The sequence below is a fragment of the Rissa tridactyla genome, chromosome 1 (assembly GCF_028500815.1).
Source record: "Rissa tridactyla isolate bRisTri1 chromosome 1, bRisTri1.patW.cur.20221130, whole genome shotgun sequence".
NCBI classification, from domain to species: domain Eukaryota; kingdom Metazoa; phylum Chordata; class Aves; order Charadriiformes; family Laridae; genus Rissa; species Rissa tridactyla.
The window spans coordinates 81,752,633-81,772,304 of NC_071466.1; the positions used below are offsets into that span (position 1 = coordinate 81,752,633).

General features: G+C 39.5%; 1 protein-coding gene across 1 annotated transcript in view; it reads right to left on the reverse strand.

The window, feature by feature from the left end:
• Positions 1 to 19,672, reverse strand: part of ANOS1 (anosmin 1) — a 149,990-nt gene that overhangs the window by 43,866 nt on the left and 86,452 nt on the right. Inside the window, exons 4-6 of the mRNA XM_054188862.1 lie at positions 18,713 to 18,935; positions 13,239 to 13,423; positions 4,898 to 5,027 (exon numbers count right to left, since the gene is read on the reverse strand). Of these exons, the coding sequence (XP_054044837.1) occupies positions 4,898 to 5,027; positions 13,239 to 13,423; positions 18,713 to 18,935 (538 nt within the window). The remainder of the gene's footprint in view (positions 1 to 4,897; positions 5,028 to 13,238; positions 13,424 to 18,712; positions 18,936 to 19,672) is intronic.

The window sequence follows — 19,672 nt, forward strand, 5'->3', positions numbered from 1 at the left end:
TGGAACCGGAATTCTCATTCTGAGCTGCAAAAGTGATAGCAAGTTTCACTCTCATTTAAATCCTTTTTTATTGAGCTTTTTTTTCTGACTTAAAATGGATCTCCCATTGCTATCTTTTAAACATTAGACTTTCTAACTTTAAAAATCTGCCGAGGCTGCTCTACAGACAAGTTTCCAACCATTAAACAGTTCCAAGGCATAAGCGGGACGACTGTCTTTGCCCAATGGAAATGGCGCACATAAAGCAGCTGTGCAACAGTATAAAAAAATCATTGGTCCCACAGGAGCAACAGAAAGAATTTTATTGCCAGGAGTGGGTGTCTGTTCTGGTTTTACTAACACTCAGTAATGTATGCATGAAATCACATCCAGCATGGTACTTACGGGCTGTGAAAACAATGTTTTCTGCTTCCTTTTTCTCGACAATTTATCCCATGTATGCTAGCAACTACCTACACGTTGAAAATAAAAACCTTTAGCAGAGGTAGAAGCATTGGATGGTTTGGGCTCATTGAGTTCATCTTATAGTCTCTTTTTGTCTCAGAAAATGTCACAGTACCTAACTACAGCCCGGTAAGATAATGCATTATATGGGAACGCATAACACTGATCCCCCTACCTGACTGCAGTCTCTGTTACTAAGAGTTCATTCTCATCAGAAATCATAAGATGCTTGAAAAAAATAGCCTAAAAACTCTTACCCAAATGCAACAAATTAAAAGTTGTATTACTAGTGCCAAGCAGTTGGGTTAGGTTATCCAGTGCCAGCTTAATGGGAGAAAAGCACAGGAACCTTTTCATCCAGGGAGACTGCTTTATGGATTGCAGGAACAGTTCTCTCCTGCTTCCAGAGAAAATGAAGCAGCTTGGAGAGAGACAGTCAAGATAATGAAGAGAAATATATTTGTACCTTTAGAGATCAAAATATTCTGCCAGGCATTGTGTTAGCTTTATTTATTGCTGTTATTGCAAATTGCTGCCACTCAATTTAAGATGAAAAGGAAAGCACTCACAATTTAAAAACCCTGAAAAGTGAAGTGGAAACCACTGTCAAAATAGCAGAAAGTTTTGATCAGTTTTAGCTGACAGTATCCATCTGAAAATCCATGTGCAGAGTTTTACTTCTAGGAAAGAACCACTCTCTCAGGTGCAGTATTCACTTCATCTTCTAGCCACTTTGCTCCAAACAGATAGGCAGAGTCTAATGCCGTTTTCTTGCAACTTTGGAATCACATTTTAGCAAAATGAAGCATTGCTTCATTCCCCGTGAAGAGTCATGCGGACAAGCACACACAAACCCTTCATTTCCTTAATAAAAAAGAAATAAACAGCATAAAAAAATTCTCTCCGCTTAAGCTCTGAATATTTTAATAGATTATCTCAGCTATGTCACTTTGATTATTTATTATTTACAGATTAATGCCATAAATGAACACATGAGGCAGTGTAAAACAGCTAATAAACCTTCACCTCAAATGTTTACAGCATAACAGCATCAAAAGCTGCAGTAGATAAAACCTCAAATCACAATTGCATGAGGAATGGTAATCTGGAATGCTTGATAAGATACTCTTGTTTTCCTGTTTTTGTCTTTTTCATGACTGGGAAATTAAACTAATTTGGATAATACGAAGCTTTATTTAGTGATAGAAAAGTTAATGGAAGTCACATACCTCAGAAGACTTAACATTATTTTGAATAAAACAAAATGTTACTTTGCTGTGTCTCCTTAGAGATCACATTTTTTGCATCCACAAAACACACAAAATAGTATAAAACAGTATTGTGGTAACCAGACAAAATTCTCTCTCCAAATAATTACAGCAGCAATGTTTTTGAATGTTCTTTTTAACAGCTTAAAATATTTAGTGACAGAGACTTTGTGGTGCCATACTCCTCCCTAGATTCAGATTATATATCATGTTTGTCCTCCTTTGAAGAAAAAAACAAACCCAAATAATTTGCTATTCATTATAACTTACAAGCGATTGGTAAAAGTTCAGCATCTTGTGTGAGAAACTGTCCTAGGAATTGCTGTCATGTTTCCTGATCAAAGGCTTTATTTTCGAAGAAAATTCTGTTAAGCCTGACAAAGATAATAATCTTCTCCTGGTCTTGGCACAAGAGGCTGAATTGAAACAGCACAAGAACTAATGTGAATTTCTGTCCACATTTCACATAAATGCAGCACAGTCAGTCAGCAACCTTCCAAAGGTGATGTGCCAAAGTCCGTTTTCCTTTTCCAGACTGGAGGTTAAACGTGTCTGCAGGAGCTCATCAGGGGCCAGTAGATGCTGGCACTCAAAAAACAGGCACATCTGAGCAGCAGCTTCTTGCCTCTGCCAGGCAGGGGCCGCCGCTTCCCACTGAGCTCCAAAATAGTAATTAAATGCCTGTATGACACTATAACTGTTACGGATATGAGTGCCTACTTCAGGACATGGAGGCTAAGAGATACCAATTGAAGCATCCCAGCATCATTCCCGCAGTCACCACCTTGCAGCATTTCATCTGTGTCACCTAGTGCTTCTACACATTTCATGTGGCAAACATGGTATCTTTATAATAACCACTGACAATACCAAAGCCTCTAAAATAGTCAAATGAGCTGCCAGAATAGGATCATTTTGTCTACGAAGCCGATAGCTAACTGAACTCCTTGCCAAGGGCTGGAGTTTAGATTTGAAAATTGTTATTTTGAGGCTCATAGAAGCCTTTTGAACAATGCCGGCTACATACTTTCTGCCATTACCAAGATCCCGTTATTTTATTTGGTAAGAGCATGCAGAGGTACTGCTGGCTCCTGATGTCCTTGTCACAAAGTCCTGAAAGCGCTCCCCACCTCCACCAGACAGCCATGAACAGCACTCCAGGAGAGCAAGTGCTTCAGGAGGAGCTGCAGGGACCACAGAAAAAGAGGACTCTGGTACCTAACATGTAACCATATCAAAACCACAAGCTCCTGAAACACAAACCACTGCCAGCTGGGAGGCTATTCTGAAGAAATATCCCTATGTGCTTATCCTGCTCTTATGCTGTCTCCAAAACCCCACTTTTGGCTGGGGTCAGTTACTGGGCTAAAGAGACCTTCAGTATGACTTACCATGGATTTTCTTATATTCATTACCAATGTAGGTATTTTGAACAATATACTCCTGTGGCTAGCACACTCAGTAGGAGATTAATTTTTTGGAAAGTAATACAAAACCTGCCTGAAAACGTCACGCTCAAGCCAAAAACTCAGTGATATCATGATATACCTTTATGTAATTGCAGTTATAGTTGGTCCAAGCAGAACAGTTGGAAAATCTTTACAAACTCAGTGAAACATCTGACAATGATCTGAGTTTAAAAAAACACCGTTGCCTGATTCAGCAACACAGTGCTATATCTGCTGAAGTGTTGCTGATGAAGAAAAGTAAAGACAAAGCTACTGCTGCTGCTGAGTCCTTGCAGGAAGCTCAAAACAGCTTGAAGGAACAGTATTTTTGATGTGACTGAAATGGTATGCTACTTAAGTATAATAAATTCTTAAAATACTACTTCTTTTATACTTGAAAAGGTTTGTGGTCACAGCAGTAACGGGATAGCTATGCCAGCCAACCTTCCCACCACAGATGTGGTTATAGCACCAAAAAATTATTGAGTCTAATGTATACTTATTCAGTAAGTAATTAAACCACCCATAACAGCAAAAGCACTTCCATGCCTCTATAACTGCATCTACAATAAGACTTTTTCTACCACTGACTATGCCAAACAGCAAGCTAAAAGCTAGGATGGGAACCTGTGCGTGGCAACTGCCTGTACTGCAAGATAATTCTATCTGCAGAAAGAGGAGGAAATGCATTCCTTGAAGTATGCTTTATACCACTGTAAAGATTCTGTCACTACTAAAACAAAGACAAGTCTTTCTATTAGAATCACAGAATCATAGATACTTTTTATCATTAGAAACTACCTCTATTAGTAGAGTGAAGAGTGATAGATCTCATTCTTTAGCATTAAAGTCAACTAGCACAGTCTGGCTATGTCCACATTATCAACTGCCTTTAAGAGACGGCGACCACATCCAGACCATCTGTCTGTTGGGAATAGTTTCTGGCCTGTGCTAATTCCTATACTATGCCTAAAAGTCATCCGGGAAAATTTTGCTTCGTGTGGGTCAAAGGCACACCGGGACAATGACAGCAACTTCACAGGATGGGAAATCCGTTTCCACCTCCCCCATCCACCAATTACTGTTAACTGGCACAGAAATAATTTTCAAAGTTATTTTATTACCCAAACCCTTGCAAAACCAGAAATGTCAACAAAAATTCCTACAATATTTTGTGGATTGGCCGACATGCCTTTCTAATGAACAGAATCATGCTACTTAGCATTTACACCCTTTTTATTCTTAAACCCTTAAGATTAGTGCTAGCAAGGGAAAAGTTACATTAAGAGAGCCTGAAGTTCCATCAAAACAATGCTGATATAATTATTTAGATATAGGCAACAAAGTATTTCAATACTCTGCTAAACATATGTCAGCAACATATTTCTCATAACCAAAAAGAAAAATACGAGAAACCTCTTGGAATAACACACTGAAACCCCACTTCCTTCACGTTTCATGGTCAGGGTCATGTTGTTTGATACCAACCGTGCAGAAAATGTTTAAAAGGAGGTTTATTCATTGAGACCCCTTACTGATAAAAGAATAATGACATCTTTAACCTTTAATTCCTTTGCGGACTTCAAACAAATCTCACACCATTTCTAAAGCCAGTGGCAAAACTACCCAAAACCCCACCTGTTAAAAACCTTCTGCCACAAAAGTAGGCAGATCAGGTTGGGCTCCATGTGTGAGGGAGATGAAGGTGAGCACCAGATATAGTGAACGAAAACTAACCTTTCGAGGATCGGAAGTGTTTGCTGGGTGCCGTGAAGCCTCTCGTCCCGTGCACGTTCACAGCTGCCACACGGAACTGGTACCACCTGCTCGCTCGGATGTCAGGCAGCCGAACCCGCTCCTCTGTAGTCTGGTGGGGAAAATGTCATGCTTACACACATTGTTCTGACATGGCTAGCTGTGCTATCATCTCCCATGCAATACCGGTAAATCAGACTGAAGGGTAGGGAACGCACTGCTTTAATACGCACCAGTGTTGGCAGGCTGTATGCAACCACCCCCCCGACTCTGAGCATCATTCTGCACTGCAAAGCATTTACGTCTGCGAACAAAATCATATAACCACCCAATTTTACAGTGCATTGCAGGTCTCTTCTAGAAAAAGTAACCTTTAGAAAACTGGTGAAGTGTTAAATTCACAAAATTAGTTTTCCACTTATCACAACCTTCACCAATGTACAGGGCCTAGCTGTTCAGGTGTTGATGTTTCAGGGAACTCATTGCCCCAGGCCACAGGACTCATTTCTCCAATTCTCAACTCTCAGAGAATTAGGGGTCCAAAATGGCTTCACAAAATCCAGTGCTGTGAGAAGCCGCCTTTTCTGGTTCACAGGAAACACGAAACCCTCAGGTAATGAATGTAAGCCTTCTTCAGATCTTTGGCACTTATGTCAAAAAGACACCCACAGCTTTAACTCTTCCCTGCAGACCTTTCTCAGGTCATAGGAGATGACCTTTTCTCCAACAACACCCACTGAGACTGCTAGTGTCACGAGTTCAATTTCCACCTTCTGAGGGGAGTGCCTTAACCGCTGAAATATGGAATAAGCATAGATGCACTCTGAACCCTTTCAGTAGGAGGTGCTTTACATGCTCTTACTCTGAGCCCTGCTTTCCTGTGTCTTTTTTTCCCCTTTAAACTTTTAAAGAGCTATCTTCTGCACTGTTTTTTTATTTTTCCTAAGGCAGAAACACCAGAACTGAACACAGCCTCCTCGTAGCCCCTGAATCACTGCCAAGTACAGAAGACGTAGCATTTTTGTAGAACTCACCAGAAACTCATCCACTTGTTGCAGATTTTAGTTTTTCAATCACCTTTCAATTATCCAGTTTTCAATTTATTTTAGGATGTCATGTTTATTGCATTTTAATTCTTTAATAAAAAAAACCACATAAACCTGAACCAAATGTCCTGTATATGTCCAAATCGTTACTGATTATCACTACTGACCAAACATGCAAGCTCATTAAAAACGTAGTGACATCCATTTATTTTCACAAGCTCTGTTTTCTATAACTTCAAAAATCCACCTTCCTTGGCATTATTTCTGTTTTTTGCTCTTTCCAGTCTGTGTAAGAAAGTAGCAGCAGCTGACCTGACTCAGATAGCCAGAACTTGAGGAAGTTGCTTCAGCTCTCCAAAAATGGTATTTTTAGAGCCCTGACCAATACAATTTGTAGGTATTATCCAGCACTTTATCTCCTCATTTTGTGACAAGCAAAATTTAAGGAAATGGATACCTCATTTGTGTGTGCATGTAAAGGAAAGAGAGCCTTTCTGAACTGCACTATGGACTGCTCTGAGACTGGTAAGCATTGCAGACTTTGAGCCTCTCATATTGCTGGTGCTCGGAGTCCCTCTCCGTTCAGACAGCTGTATTTGTCTTTTTAGCACAAGCAGGGGTAAAAGTCCTGATGCTTTCATTGCCTGCCTTATCTTTCCTTTTTTTAGCTTTTATGTTACTGGTAGAGTGAATTATCTCATCCAATGACAGGGATCCCCTAGGCAAGAAAGCCTACCTGAACTAACTTTTACTATTATTTTCATTTTATGGAGCACTCAAATGTCCTAGCTTTTTCCAGCATGCAGGCCCACATACTCAAGAATTTACAGACATGACACTGAACTAGAGTAAAATAAACTGTCACTATATTAACAGAAAAAAACCCCAAGGATATATTCAGGCCACTGCTGCAACTGAGATCAGGGTCCGGATCAATATCTAATTGTAATTAACTAGTTACAACACTGTGGGTTTTTAAAAACAGATTTGCTGAATTTAGTTACAAGGCAAGCATATTCTGAATAGACTTGACCCCAAATTCCTGAGCTAAGGAATCTTGCTTGTCATTTGCATCAGCTCGGTTATTTTGCTAGGACTGATTAAAAGAAAGGATTTCAGTTGTGTCAGTCTTCCATGGCAACCGTGAAATACTGTAACATCAAATAATCTGTCAATCCATATCACCGAAATTATTTTAATTTATGAACATGCCTTGGGCCTATTACTTTCATCATTCGTTTTGTTGGCAAAGCTCCTGTTAAACTCAATGGCACGCGGGAGGTGTAACTCCTGCATTAGAGAGTATAAACTACTTTGGCGCCTCTAAGCAACCTTTACACAGATTTAATAAATTTCAAGAAAGAGCTAAATACTACTGAGATATCTTATACCACCTAAATGGTAAATTGATTTTTTTTTTTTGTTTAATTGCTTCAGTTAGTTCTGATTTCAGTTAGTTATGATTATGAGATCATAATATTCATAGTCCTTTCAATATCTGCCTTATATTAATGTAAGCCCACTAAATAGTATGCTGAGTGGTATTACAGTAATCAATGGACTGTTTCACTGTGTTCATTCCCTTCCTTTCACACTATCAATCCTGGATTCCCTTCTGTAGTGCAAAGATCTAATGGAAATAGGAGAGGACAGCCTTACCCTGCTGAGTTCATAGCTCTACACCTTCTTTTGAAACTACGCACGGTGATAAAAGAATTTGCAGTTCAGAGAGTGAAGGGATACCATCCAGGGTATCAGAAGAGCTGAGTTTTTTTCCTGTGATACAGAAGAAACCTGACAGTGCTGCATCCACTCCTCTATGAAAGGAGAGCAGACATCCTCTGTTTCGAGTGAATGCAATCCCACACAAGGTGGGCACTCTCTAAGAATGCTTAACAAAGCAAGCCCTCTCCTGGGAGATGGAGAAATAAACCTTTACTGTGCAGGACTGGTGGTGAGCTCCAGCAGGGATTTCTTGCTCTCAAGAGTTCAGAAAATTTTTGTGATCCTCAGAACCAGAACTTCAGGTGTCTCTAAAACTTTTAAGTTTTAAAAAAGATTAGTTGCCCGCAGAGTTTAGACATCTCCAACATGAAGCACTAAGGTTTGTCACAATCAAGCTAGCAGTAAATTCCACTCCTTATTTGTCTTAATAAAAGAATAAATTAATAAGTAAACTTCATTATTGTCTGACCATATGTATACATATATGTAAGTGTGTGTGCACACATACTTGGCATCCATTCACACAGCACAGACATGTTCTGTCTGAAAATAATTAACCTGGCATATTTGAATTAACTTCATTAATCAATTTAATATAATTAACTATCTAAGTTTCCAATGTAAACAGTAATACTATTATTTTTAGAAAGCATTAGCACCAAACAGAATTATAAGTTTGTTCACAAGATATATGGTATTCTGATAGGATAGTGCAGCAGGTCCTGCTCAGCTGGTTAAACCTTAAAAAAACAGTATCATAAGAAACCTGGCATAACCACTTAGGACACTGTACATCATAGCCAACTAGGTTAATTGGTATCTTATTTTCCATAGTTTTTATATTAACCAATGGAAATTACTCAAACAGCTAGTTATGTCAAGTTTTTGCAAAAATGTGCAGTAAAAAAACCAAAGTAAACAAAATCTTTTCTTCCTGAAAAGAACTAAAATTGTTTTCAACGTGTTTGCTTTCTTTATATACTTGGAAAGTTAAATAAATAACATATTAATTAATTGAGCCCTCCTCCTTAAAAAGAAAACATCAAAAAAGACCTCATGACACAATAAAATACAAAGGAAACAAGCTTCTTCAAAATTATTTTTTCAATCCCAAGAAAAAATTTACGAGACATGAGAAATTACTTACAAATTAGCTCATGTGAAGGCAATAGGAAATCAAGTTTTTTGAAAAGTAAACACCTTAAATTAAAGTTCCAGAAGACTGGAAACTGGCTAATGTCACCTCCATCTACAAGAAGGGCATAAAGGAGGACCCAGGAAATTACAGGCCCATCACTCTTACTTCAGTCCCTGGGAAAGTTACGGAATGAATCCTCCTGGGGGCTATCACACGTCAAATGAAGCATGTGATTGGGAAAAGCCAGCACAGAGTCACCAAGGGCAAACTGTGCTTGACAAACCTGATCACCTTCTAGAACAAAGTAACCTGCTTGGTCAATGTGGGGTGAGCAGGGGATATTCCGGATTTCTCCAAGGTTTTCAGCATGGTTCCCCACAGTCTCCTCCTAAAGAAACTGATGCGTTACGGTCTAGACAAGTGGTCTGTGCGGTGGGTGGGCAACTGGCTGACAGGCCCCACCCAGAGGGTGGTGGTAAATAACTCCTTTTCAAACTGGCAACCTGTCACAAGTGGGGCCTCCCCAGGGATTGATCCTGGGCCCAACACTGTTTAATATCTTCATAAGTGAACAGGATGATGGGATCAAGTCTACCCTGATGAAGTTTGCAGATGACACTAAACTGAGTGGGGAAATGGACACTTCGGAAGGGAGACCCATCCTGCGGGAAGACCTGGATAGGCTGGAAGAGTGGGTTTAGAAGAACTTTATGAAGTCCAACAACGACAAGTGTAAGGTTTTGCTCCTGGGAAAACATAACCCAGGAGTGCAGCACAGGCTGGGATCTACCCAGCTGGGGAGCAGCTCTGTGGAAAGGGACCTGGGGGTCCTGGTAGACAACAAGCTCAATATGAGTCAACAGTGTGCTGCCTGTGGCAAAGCCAGCCAACAGGACGCTGGGTTGCATCAACAAGGGCATCACCAGCAGAGGCAAAGAAGTCAAGAAGTTACTCCTGGTGAAATTCCAATTGGACACAAGAGGAAAATTTTTCACAATGAGAACAATCAGCCATAGGTACAATCACAGAATGGTAGGGGTTGGAAGGGACCTTTGGAGATCATCTAGTCCAACCTCCTGCCAAAGCAGGGTCACCTAGAGCAGGAACGCGTCCAGGTGGGTTTTGAAAGTCTCCAGAGAAGGAGACTCCACAACCTCCCTGGGCAGCCTGTTCCAGTGCTCCGTCACCCTCAAAGTTTTCCTCATGTTGAGATGGAATTTCCTGTGTTCCAGACTGTGCCCGTTGCCCCTTGTCCTGTCATCAGGCACCACTGAGAAGAGTCTGGCCCTGTCCTCTTGACGCTCGCCCTTTAGATATTCATAAGCATTGATGAGATCCCCTCTCAGTCTTCTCTTCTCCAGGCTAAACAGATCCAGGATCTCTCAGCCTTTCCTCAAAAGAGAGGTGCTCCAGTCCCCTGATCATCCTCATAGTCCTCTGCTGGACTCTCTCCAGTAGTTCCTTGTCTTTCTTGAACTCGGGAGCCCAGAGCTGGACACAGTACTCTATATGTGGCCTCACGAGGGCAGAGTAGAGGGGGAGGATGACCTCCCTCGACCTGCTGGCCATGCTTTTTTTAATGCACGCCAGGATAGCATTTTGGCCTTCTTGGCCACATGGGCACACTGCTGACTCATGGCCAACTTGTTTTTCACCAGGACTCCCAGATCCTTCTTTGCAGAGCTGCTTTCCAGCAGGTCAACCCTTAACCTGTACTGGTGCATGGTAGTTCCCCCAGGGAAGTGTTGGATTCCCCATCATTGCATACTTTTAATATTCAGCTGGACAGGGTGCTGGGACATCTTATCTAGACTGTGCTTTTGCCAAGAAAGGTTGGACTAGATGATCCCTAAGGTCCCTTCCAACCTCGTACTCTATGATTCTATGATTGTTGAAAATTATAACCCCATTTCTTCTTGGACAGATAATAAAAATAGAATATTGGATGAGGAACTCTGATAGAATATTATGAATTTTTTTATAAGAAGATGCAAACAAAAACTTCGCATAATTACATTACATATGGGCACAGGCATAGAGAAATTCAGATCCTCACACACAGCCTTTTTGATCTTCAACTGCTTTTTACATGCTCTCTAGCTTAAGTCACAGAGTAATGAAAAAGCCAGCATCATCTCCCCTGGACTGGAATGCCCCAGGAGTTCTCAGCTGAATGGCTGAGCTCTTCACAGCCTTTGCCTATAATTAAGGTCTCATAGCCCAATGTTTTGGAATCGTACAAGAAAAAATCTCAGTTATAAGGACAAGAAAAGCCCTGAGGCTGTGCACACAGTCACTTTAGTCAAACTGGATATCCATCCTTGTGGCTGATATTACAAAATAAATTCTATTGCATGCGGCCACACTTAACAAATTTGACTGCCTGGTGGGATGTCTAAAACTACAAACACAGAATTACTCTACAGAGACAGAAATTCAGATTACTAGCACCGCTCAAGGGTGTCCAGCCTGTGTGTCCCATAAGGTATACACGGTTCACGAAGCCAGTCAGGCATCCTGAAGTTTGCTCTGAACTGACATCCCCAGTGGGGTCCATCACACAATCAAACACGTGTCTCTTGTGATGCAGAAGGGACAGCGAAATTCTCAGTAAGTTGTAGGAGGCTTCTCCTGACACAGAGATTAACTGAGCCCCTTCTGCCTGCCTGTAACAGACCCCCAGGAAAGGCAGCTGTCAGGATTCTTATCACTCTTGCACAGGAACACGTTTCTGAAACACTCTCGCCTGTACATCCACTGCAAGAAGGCAGAGGGTTCTACATGCTCCACTACTATGGAGCATATATATGTAATGCATGCTTCCAGAAATGTGCATGACATCTGTTTCTGCAATGAGAAAAAGCACAGCACTGTGCTACATTTGCAGTCTGGATCCATCAGCCAGAAGAGTTGGGCTTCTACAGTCTAGCACATATACATGGCACGGTAACAGTGGTGAGTAATTCAGATTTGGCTCGTTTTTGCAACATGGTATTTTCCTAGTAGCAAAGGCAGGAGGTTGTTTGCTGAATATGGAGAACACAGATCTGCACCTCAGTGGAGAGATAATAAATAAGTCACTGCAACTTTATCAGGTTTGCTGGCATGCACGTTCCCTTGGGCTTGCACAAGCAGGGTTTCATGCCAGGATCTGCTGCAGGTGACTTTTTCTGAGCAAGTCTCTAACATAGTGACAGCTGCCTGTAGCACCACATTGAAGCTAAGAACTTCACTGCTGAGTGTTCAGTTTCACAAGCTTGACATTATTGTAAGATAGCTTTTTCCTACACAATCTGAATTGAGAATGAACGCAGATTGTCACAGAATTTAAACTCCCTCCTTTAGTTTGTAGATGGTTCTATTTATTCTCTTTCCTTTTTTTCCTAGCTATAATGACATTTTGCAGGTCTTTTCAAAATCAGCATTTTACTTTCCTTGTCAGCAGGGATGAGGGTGAAGCACTTAAGATAAACGATTGGAACTCTGCCATCCAGGTGGACTGTCAGCATGTTAAAAAACAGATTGAAACTGGGAAGGAACTAAGTGAAAATTTATGCTCTGTTGGCTGCTTCTCATTAAGAAACATTTGCTCATGAATCTTACATTTTCAGTCTGGATTGCACTGAGTGATAAGAGCATGACATCATAGTCTTTCCTGAATTGGGAGGGTAACATCTGAAAAAAACAACTTTACAAAGAATAAAGGTTTTAGTCTTTTTTTTCAGTCTGTTTTATTTAAAAAAAAATAAATAGTCTTTTCACCAATTGTCTTCTCTTATCTTTTTTATAAGACCCAAGCCATGCCTTGGAGATTGTGCACTGAGTCCCACTGGCCTCAAAAGAACTGTCTCTTATGTGCTCCTTCAATGGATTTTGGTATCTAATTCTACATTTTTCAAGAGATTTAAGAGCTTGTGGCTTTAAGAGACTTTGGAAATCCCATCTGAATAGATCATAAGTATATTCTTACAAGAAGGTGCTACTCACTGGCCTTATGAAAATTAAGCCTCCAGCTAGTCCTACAGATTTTTATCTATAGAGAGCAAACCCACAAAATAAACTCATTTTGAAAATGTAAACCTCTGAGTATTTTTTCTTTTGGGGACGAGGAAACCACTATTTACTTCTTTACTGATATATTCACCATTTTTTATGAAGTCATTTTCAATACGTACCAAAAGCATCTGATGTTTCTATAACTGAAAAACTGGAAGTGAAAATACTGAAGTTCAGAAGCCTTGGAGATCTGGGTTCTGTTTCCAGCTCTACTGTGACCTGGAGAGAGACCCTACAAAGGGATCCCTCTGCATGAGCCTCTCCACCTGTAAGTGACCTAACTCTTCTCCAATCTGAACAGGACCTTTAGTTCACAATCTGGAAGCTAGGGATCCATATGGCTTTACAAAGTACTGACCTGTGCCACAGTTTGCCAGTTGGTAGCATCATCCTCACTTGGATGGATTCCTTGATTCCACCTCCTCTGAACAACATAGATCACAGGCTCAATGGAAATATTGAATTTTGAAGACCACTTCACCTCCAGGTCTCCAGACTGAAGTTCTATGAATTTTAATTCTTTCCGGGGTTTCAGTGGAACACCTGTAATAGGAAAGTGCAGACAAAAATATGTGAGTAATTTACAAGATGCAATTAAAGCCTATGTAGATGACGGTGTATAAAAAGTTTTTTAAAAAAGGAGACTGTTGGTCAGACAGAAGGAAGAAAGTGGCGAATGGACAGGCTGATGAGCATGGGAGTTTCAGAAGTGGTCACAGCCGAACTATTTCTGCTAACAGTAAAACTTGTTTTTAAAAAATCTTCTCTTCAAAATTATTTCTTTATTTCATTTAAAAACTAAAGGATCTGAAAGTTGTAAGCTAAAACTGATCTCACAGAAAACACTTTCCAAGTATGCTTTGATGACCCGCAGAAAGATCCCTTTCATCCCAAGCTATACCTGTTGTTCAGTTTTTCACCTGATTTGTCCTTAAACACATCTAATGACAGAATTTCCACAGCATCACATAGTAATCCATTCCAATACTTCTCTATCCTTACCATTAGAAAGCTTTCTCACTACCTTGTTTAGTCTTCTCTGCTGCATCTTAAACTCAATACTTGTCCATGATGTTCATGGATCATGGAGAACAGATTCTTTCTTTCTTTACTCTCTGGAGGAGCCTTTATGTACCACAAGACTGTCATCATGGCTCTGAATGTTTTCTTCTTCAGTCTAATAACCATAGCGCACTCCATTTTCCTTTTAAATCAGTGTTTCTAGACCTCTGAACATTCTTGCAGTTCTCTCTGGAAACCCTCCCGTTGGCCCACAGCCCTTCTCCAGAGTCACGACTAAAACTGGACACAGACTGTGTCTGAGCTCTTACCACTGTAGACTAGAGAAGTAGGCTAGACTAGAAGTCCTACGTTAGTCTGATATACTTAAAAAAGCTGTTTGCCTTCTCCATGGCAGCATAATCTTACTGACTCACAGGCAGCTGTATTGTATGATGTGTCTCTCTCCACTCTTCCCTAAAGATCTAGGAAAGGTAATTCCAAGGCATCTCGCAACAGATGTTCTATCTAATGCATGCTGTCCAATTGTTACATTTCAGAGACAAAGATGTCTCTCTAAAGTTTTACAGTAATTTCTCATTACACAGTGACACTGAAGAACAGTTATTTCTGTTGTTTCTACTGCTGGTAACATCACCTTTTTGAAAACATCTGCAGTAGCTCGAAGGAAAAAATAACTCTTCAAATTTGGCATCTCTTGATTAAATCAACAAATCAAGCGTTAGACACATTTCTCTAGACAGACTTTAGGAACTCATATTTGAGTACGCATCATTTTGTCACTTCAGGTAATGTCAAAAATAAGATTTCTATGCTGACATATAAACCTTCTTAGCAAGTTATCGTATGCACTTTAGTTATTTTGTCATTTCAGTGGGTGTCCACATAAGTCCGGCTGTGTGTGTTGGTTCAATAGTCTCCTACTCAGTCTGCCACATATGACCAAGTAGCAAAATTTCCTTAGGTGAACGAACCACTTCTATATTTTAAGAGATCTTCTCCTAAATCTGATTATAAAATTAGCTATAAGTAAATAAAAATTGATATTGTAGCTCTTGAAGGAACCTAAAATCAACCTGAGGAAAATCCAGTACTTAAATCTGGTTATCACAGCAGTTTAAACCCTGGATATCCTTCAACAGCCAGCAGTCTTAGTCTAATACAACGAACATCACAGAACATGTCAGTTCGCATTTCCACATTTGAAAATCCTCCTTTAATTATGATGTACAATAATCCTACAATTTGCACGTTAAGAAAACTTCCATCTGCTTTGCATTAGGGGCAGTTGGATTCACTTGATTGCAAGTATCCCAGCCTCTCCGCTGTTACGTAATTGCGTGCAGATGGAGCGCAGCAGCACACACAACCAGAGCACAGCACAAGTGCATTTTAAAATACTTTTGTAGAACCAGCACAATCAGTTTCATATCCAGATGTGTAGATCCAATCACTCTTCAATGTGCTTTTTATTATGTAAATGGTCAGCCCTTTCATCGTGCTGGAACAAATTAGTCCTCTGAAGTCTGCAATGCGTAACTGAAGAATTCACATCACTGATTGCTGTATGCATGCAATACCAGAGCCCAGGAAAAATGTTTCTAAAGGTGTGTTTCAGATGGTACATGCATCCCTGTGACATGAAAAGAATAAATGCACTCTGTTCCACCATAAGAATCTGTATCTTAACTGTTGGTTCCCTGGGAATTCCAAAAGTTTCCATGGACAGGTTTTGTACAGTAAAAGGGTACATTCATGGCATCAGTACGATTGTAAACATAGTTGTTCGAAGACTCAGAGATTTGCACCTTTACAACTGTACACTATTTTTTAATGCAAAACTATTTTTCTTTACGCATGACAAGAGCCTTTAAACTGTGGACGGCCATCCGGCTCCAGCTATCCTATTATGATATTGTCATACCATCATACCCTTTAAATATCATAGTCTTCTTTTCACAATTTACCTTGCCCAGATCTGCAGTTTGGTCTGCTGTATGGATTGCTCCCTTACACCTTTCAGATAAAATTAGTTAGGCTGGTTTAAAGAGCATGAACCCTAAACCTTTGTTAAAAAGCGGTCCTGGAAAGTTCACACAAGTAGGTGTATCATCACAGCTGACAGACCACTAACTTCTGAACAGGAAAAAGGTGATGGGTGATTTTTTTCAGCTGTCACCAGCTGAGTGGAGAAAAAGATACATGTCCTTGTCCTTACCTGGGGACGCATACATGCACATTAGACAAAGTGAACCCAATCAAGCATTTTCCATCCCTTACTCTTCCTTAGGGTTTTTTTCTGCATTTTTCAACTCTTTTACTTCTAAGCAGAGATATTGTCCCCATTTCTATCTCTGAAGTACCAAATCTACTTTAGGCACTTACTGTTATTTATAACATCATTATGTCCATATAGAAAAAAAAGAAAAGATGCAGACCATGGAGAAGGGACACTTTCTGAAATACTTCACCAGTTGAGACAATGTAAAGGAGGTGGCAAGTGACAAACGAGTAGGAGAGAACATCTGATATCTCCAGTAAAGGGAACTAAAAATGTGAAGACTATGTAACTGATTAGTAATAATCCCAGCAGAGATGAAAAAATGCAATGATAACAGACAGTTTGAAGATTATAGCGAAAGCAAGCCGGTAAACAATTGGGATAACAAGTAACTGGACTCGTTATGTTAATCCAACAACATTTGCAATATGTGACTTTGGTGCGAGTGTACTTTCATTAACATGCTTTTAGAATTGGGCTTTAGCACGTAGTAATAGAGGACAAATCCAAGAAATAACATGGGTAATTTCTATCTGCTCTTGTAACTAATCCCCAGAGCTTGATCAACGGTGGAATTATAGAAACTTCTGTAGACTCTTAGATTCAATCTGAGTTCATTTTCTAGCTGTGAGCGCTGTCATAATAATCAGTACTAAACTTATTCACTAGATCTTAGTCATGCTTGCAGAGTTTGCTCTTCCTTAGCTACAGGAAGGTCATTTACCCCTGGAGGAAATGAATAGCAAGCTTGTTCTGTTTCTATTTGTCTTTTGTTGCAGAAAGACAGGTTGAAAACGCTAATTAGCTGAATTCATCAGCTGAGAAGGCAGTATAGTGTTGGGCTTTCCTTCCTCTGCAAGACATATATGCTATTACAAGCAAGCACCTCCTGCAGATATGTGATAAGATGTTAGAGAAGGTTAGTTCTGTTCCTATATAACTAGGCTGAACAGCAGCAGACTTTCCAGTGTGGAGTTATACAACCTATCATATCCTGTCATATCCTGCGTCCTCTCCAAATGCATGTCATCTTATTTCATTTGTTTGCCTGTTTGCTTGTTTGTTTTATTTTTACCTTTTCCAGCTCTTTCATTTACTGGAATGCTTTGCAGTTGTGGTATGGAGCCTGATCATGTAAATCATTACACATACAACACAAATGACAGTTTATCACTCCAGTCATTTGTCTCAAGAAGATGAAAGAAATAACTAAGTGATCCATTTTAATAATTTTCATTTTGACAGGTCTTGTGTATAGGAGTATATTAATTTCTTATAGTTTTAAAGGGTTTGCTTTGAACTACCTTGAAAGCAAGAGAATCTTCATCAGTTTTATGCTTACTCAATGTCTATGACTTCTAGATCAAATTTTCCCCATATATGTAAGTAAGTAAGACAGTGCTTCCTGATGGCCCATCCTGCACACTCAAAGACAGGATTCAAAAGTCAAAGCACATTATTTCTGACATACATTCTCAACACTAGGGACATTCAAAAAGATGCATCAACATTTCAGTTAAAGCAATGAACTTAAAAATAAAATCACCATCTCCTTCACATATTTTACCATTTTTCCATCCACAGATGGAAATAAGTCTGGATTGATTCGGACCTAAGCCTGGAGCTTAGTTCAGAGTTACGCTGATTAGGCTCTCCACAGAGAGACCACGCTATCAGAAGAATAACTGATTAATATTTATTTTTTATCACTGAAGTAAGGAGAATGAATTTCTAACAAAACATTCCGACTCTGTGGAACAAGAAAATGCCTTTCATAAAGGGTCATTGTTCTGCATTAGGAGCATATTTTCAGAATATTTCCATGTATAAGGCTTTTTTTTAATTCCAACAAATTAAAATCTGGAGTTTGTCTAAGCAAATAATTTCTTAGTCTATATGTTCTTGCTGATGGATGTCAAGGAAAACCTTTTTTCCACAGAATCTCAAATCAATTAAAACATTTTGAATAAGATTGTCTTACATTTAAATAATGAATTAATATATATATGTGGATATTATAATCTTTCACTACTGTGTTCTTTCATCATTAAGATCAGCAATGCCAAATATACCACATTGATTTGTTCTTTTACAAGATTATCTCACACTTCCTATTCGGTAGTCTTACCTGCTTGGCTTATAAACATAAATGTTATTTGTGGTTAACATGACTTGAACTATTTATTGTTAAATATTTTCCTGCTGCATTCTCTCTCATCTGCATCAAATTAAGTGAGATTTCACCTAAATTGGCAAGTTTGTTCTGCTTAAGATGATTCACAATAGCCACATGTTTACATTCCACAGATTTCCAGACATGGGCTTCACAAGGGGAAAAAAACTCAGAAACTTGAGCAACATTTTTCTCTGGCATTCCACCCTTTCAGTGTCCAGTCACATCTCTACAGGCGCCTCTCCTTTTTCTTCCCATCCATACAAACTCCTACAAAATGAAAGTCCTGGTTTTCTAGGAGACTTTATTATCACCTGAAGTTATTAGCCCAATATGAGTACACATTAATAATCTCTACCTTTGTACAGATTTTTTGGAACTTGGCACGTATGACCGCATCCATTGGAACAGCATTTCTTCACTCCAGAACATTCACTATCAGCTTCACAGCTTTCAACACAGGCAGCTGCAAAACCACTGGCCTTCTCAGGTGCTGGGCAGTCCCCTTGCTTCACAGACAGGATGTACTTAAGGAATTCACAGCTAGTTAGGCATTCATAATTCTTCTTGGGGAAAAGAGGCTAAAGGGAAAACAAAAGAATTGTTTAAAGTTTTCAACAGGAAAAAAAAAAAAAAAAAGTTGTACGTTTTCCAAGACCTCCTAAAGGAAAATTCAGATTTTCAGCTTTTGCAAGACTATCCCTGAAGATTTATATATTCAAGCCACTTCTAAAAAAGCATTCCAAGTACAGAATGATGAATTCCCTCAAGTAAGACCACCATCTTTAATGGAATAAAATTGTTTATATCTGCCAGCTTTCCCTTGTTTTCTTCACATTGGCTGGCTACAAAGTTGCTCAATGACAGATTAAAAACATTCCCAATATAAAGGGGAAGCAATGGTCAGAGAATCTTTTTTTTCCAGACTACCCCACATTCCTCCCTTTGTACTTCATAACACTTTACCCACAATGTCTGATGAAATGCCACTCTAGATAAGTAAGTGAAATCTTCTTTCATTATACTGTTTGGACTGAGTTGGCTAAGTAAGAGAAGATTTTGCAGCATCTTTATGTTCCTGCCAACATACTAGTAATTGTATAATTCTTCATGGAACTGGAACTAAATTTCTGATAAAATGATCAGCAGAAAATACAGATTAAAATTAGCCTTAAATATATTGATTAAAGATCAAAGTAAATGCTACTTCTTTGAGAAATAAAGTCCTAGACATATGAGAGGTTGCTTCAATGCATAGACATTTTATAGCATGTGTACTACTCAGAGGTTTGCAAGGTTCACTTAAAACTGTGTTAAA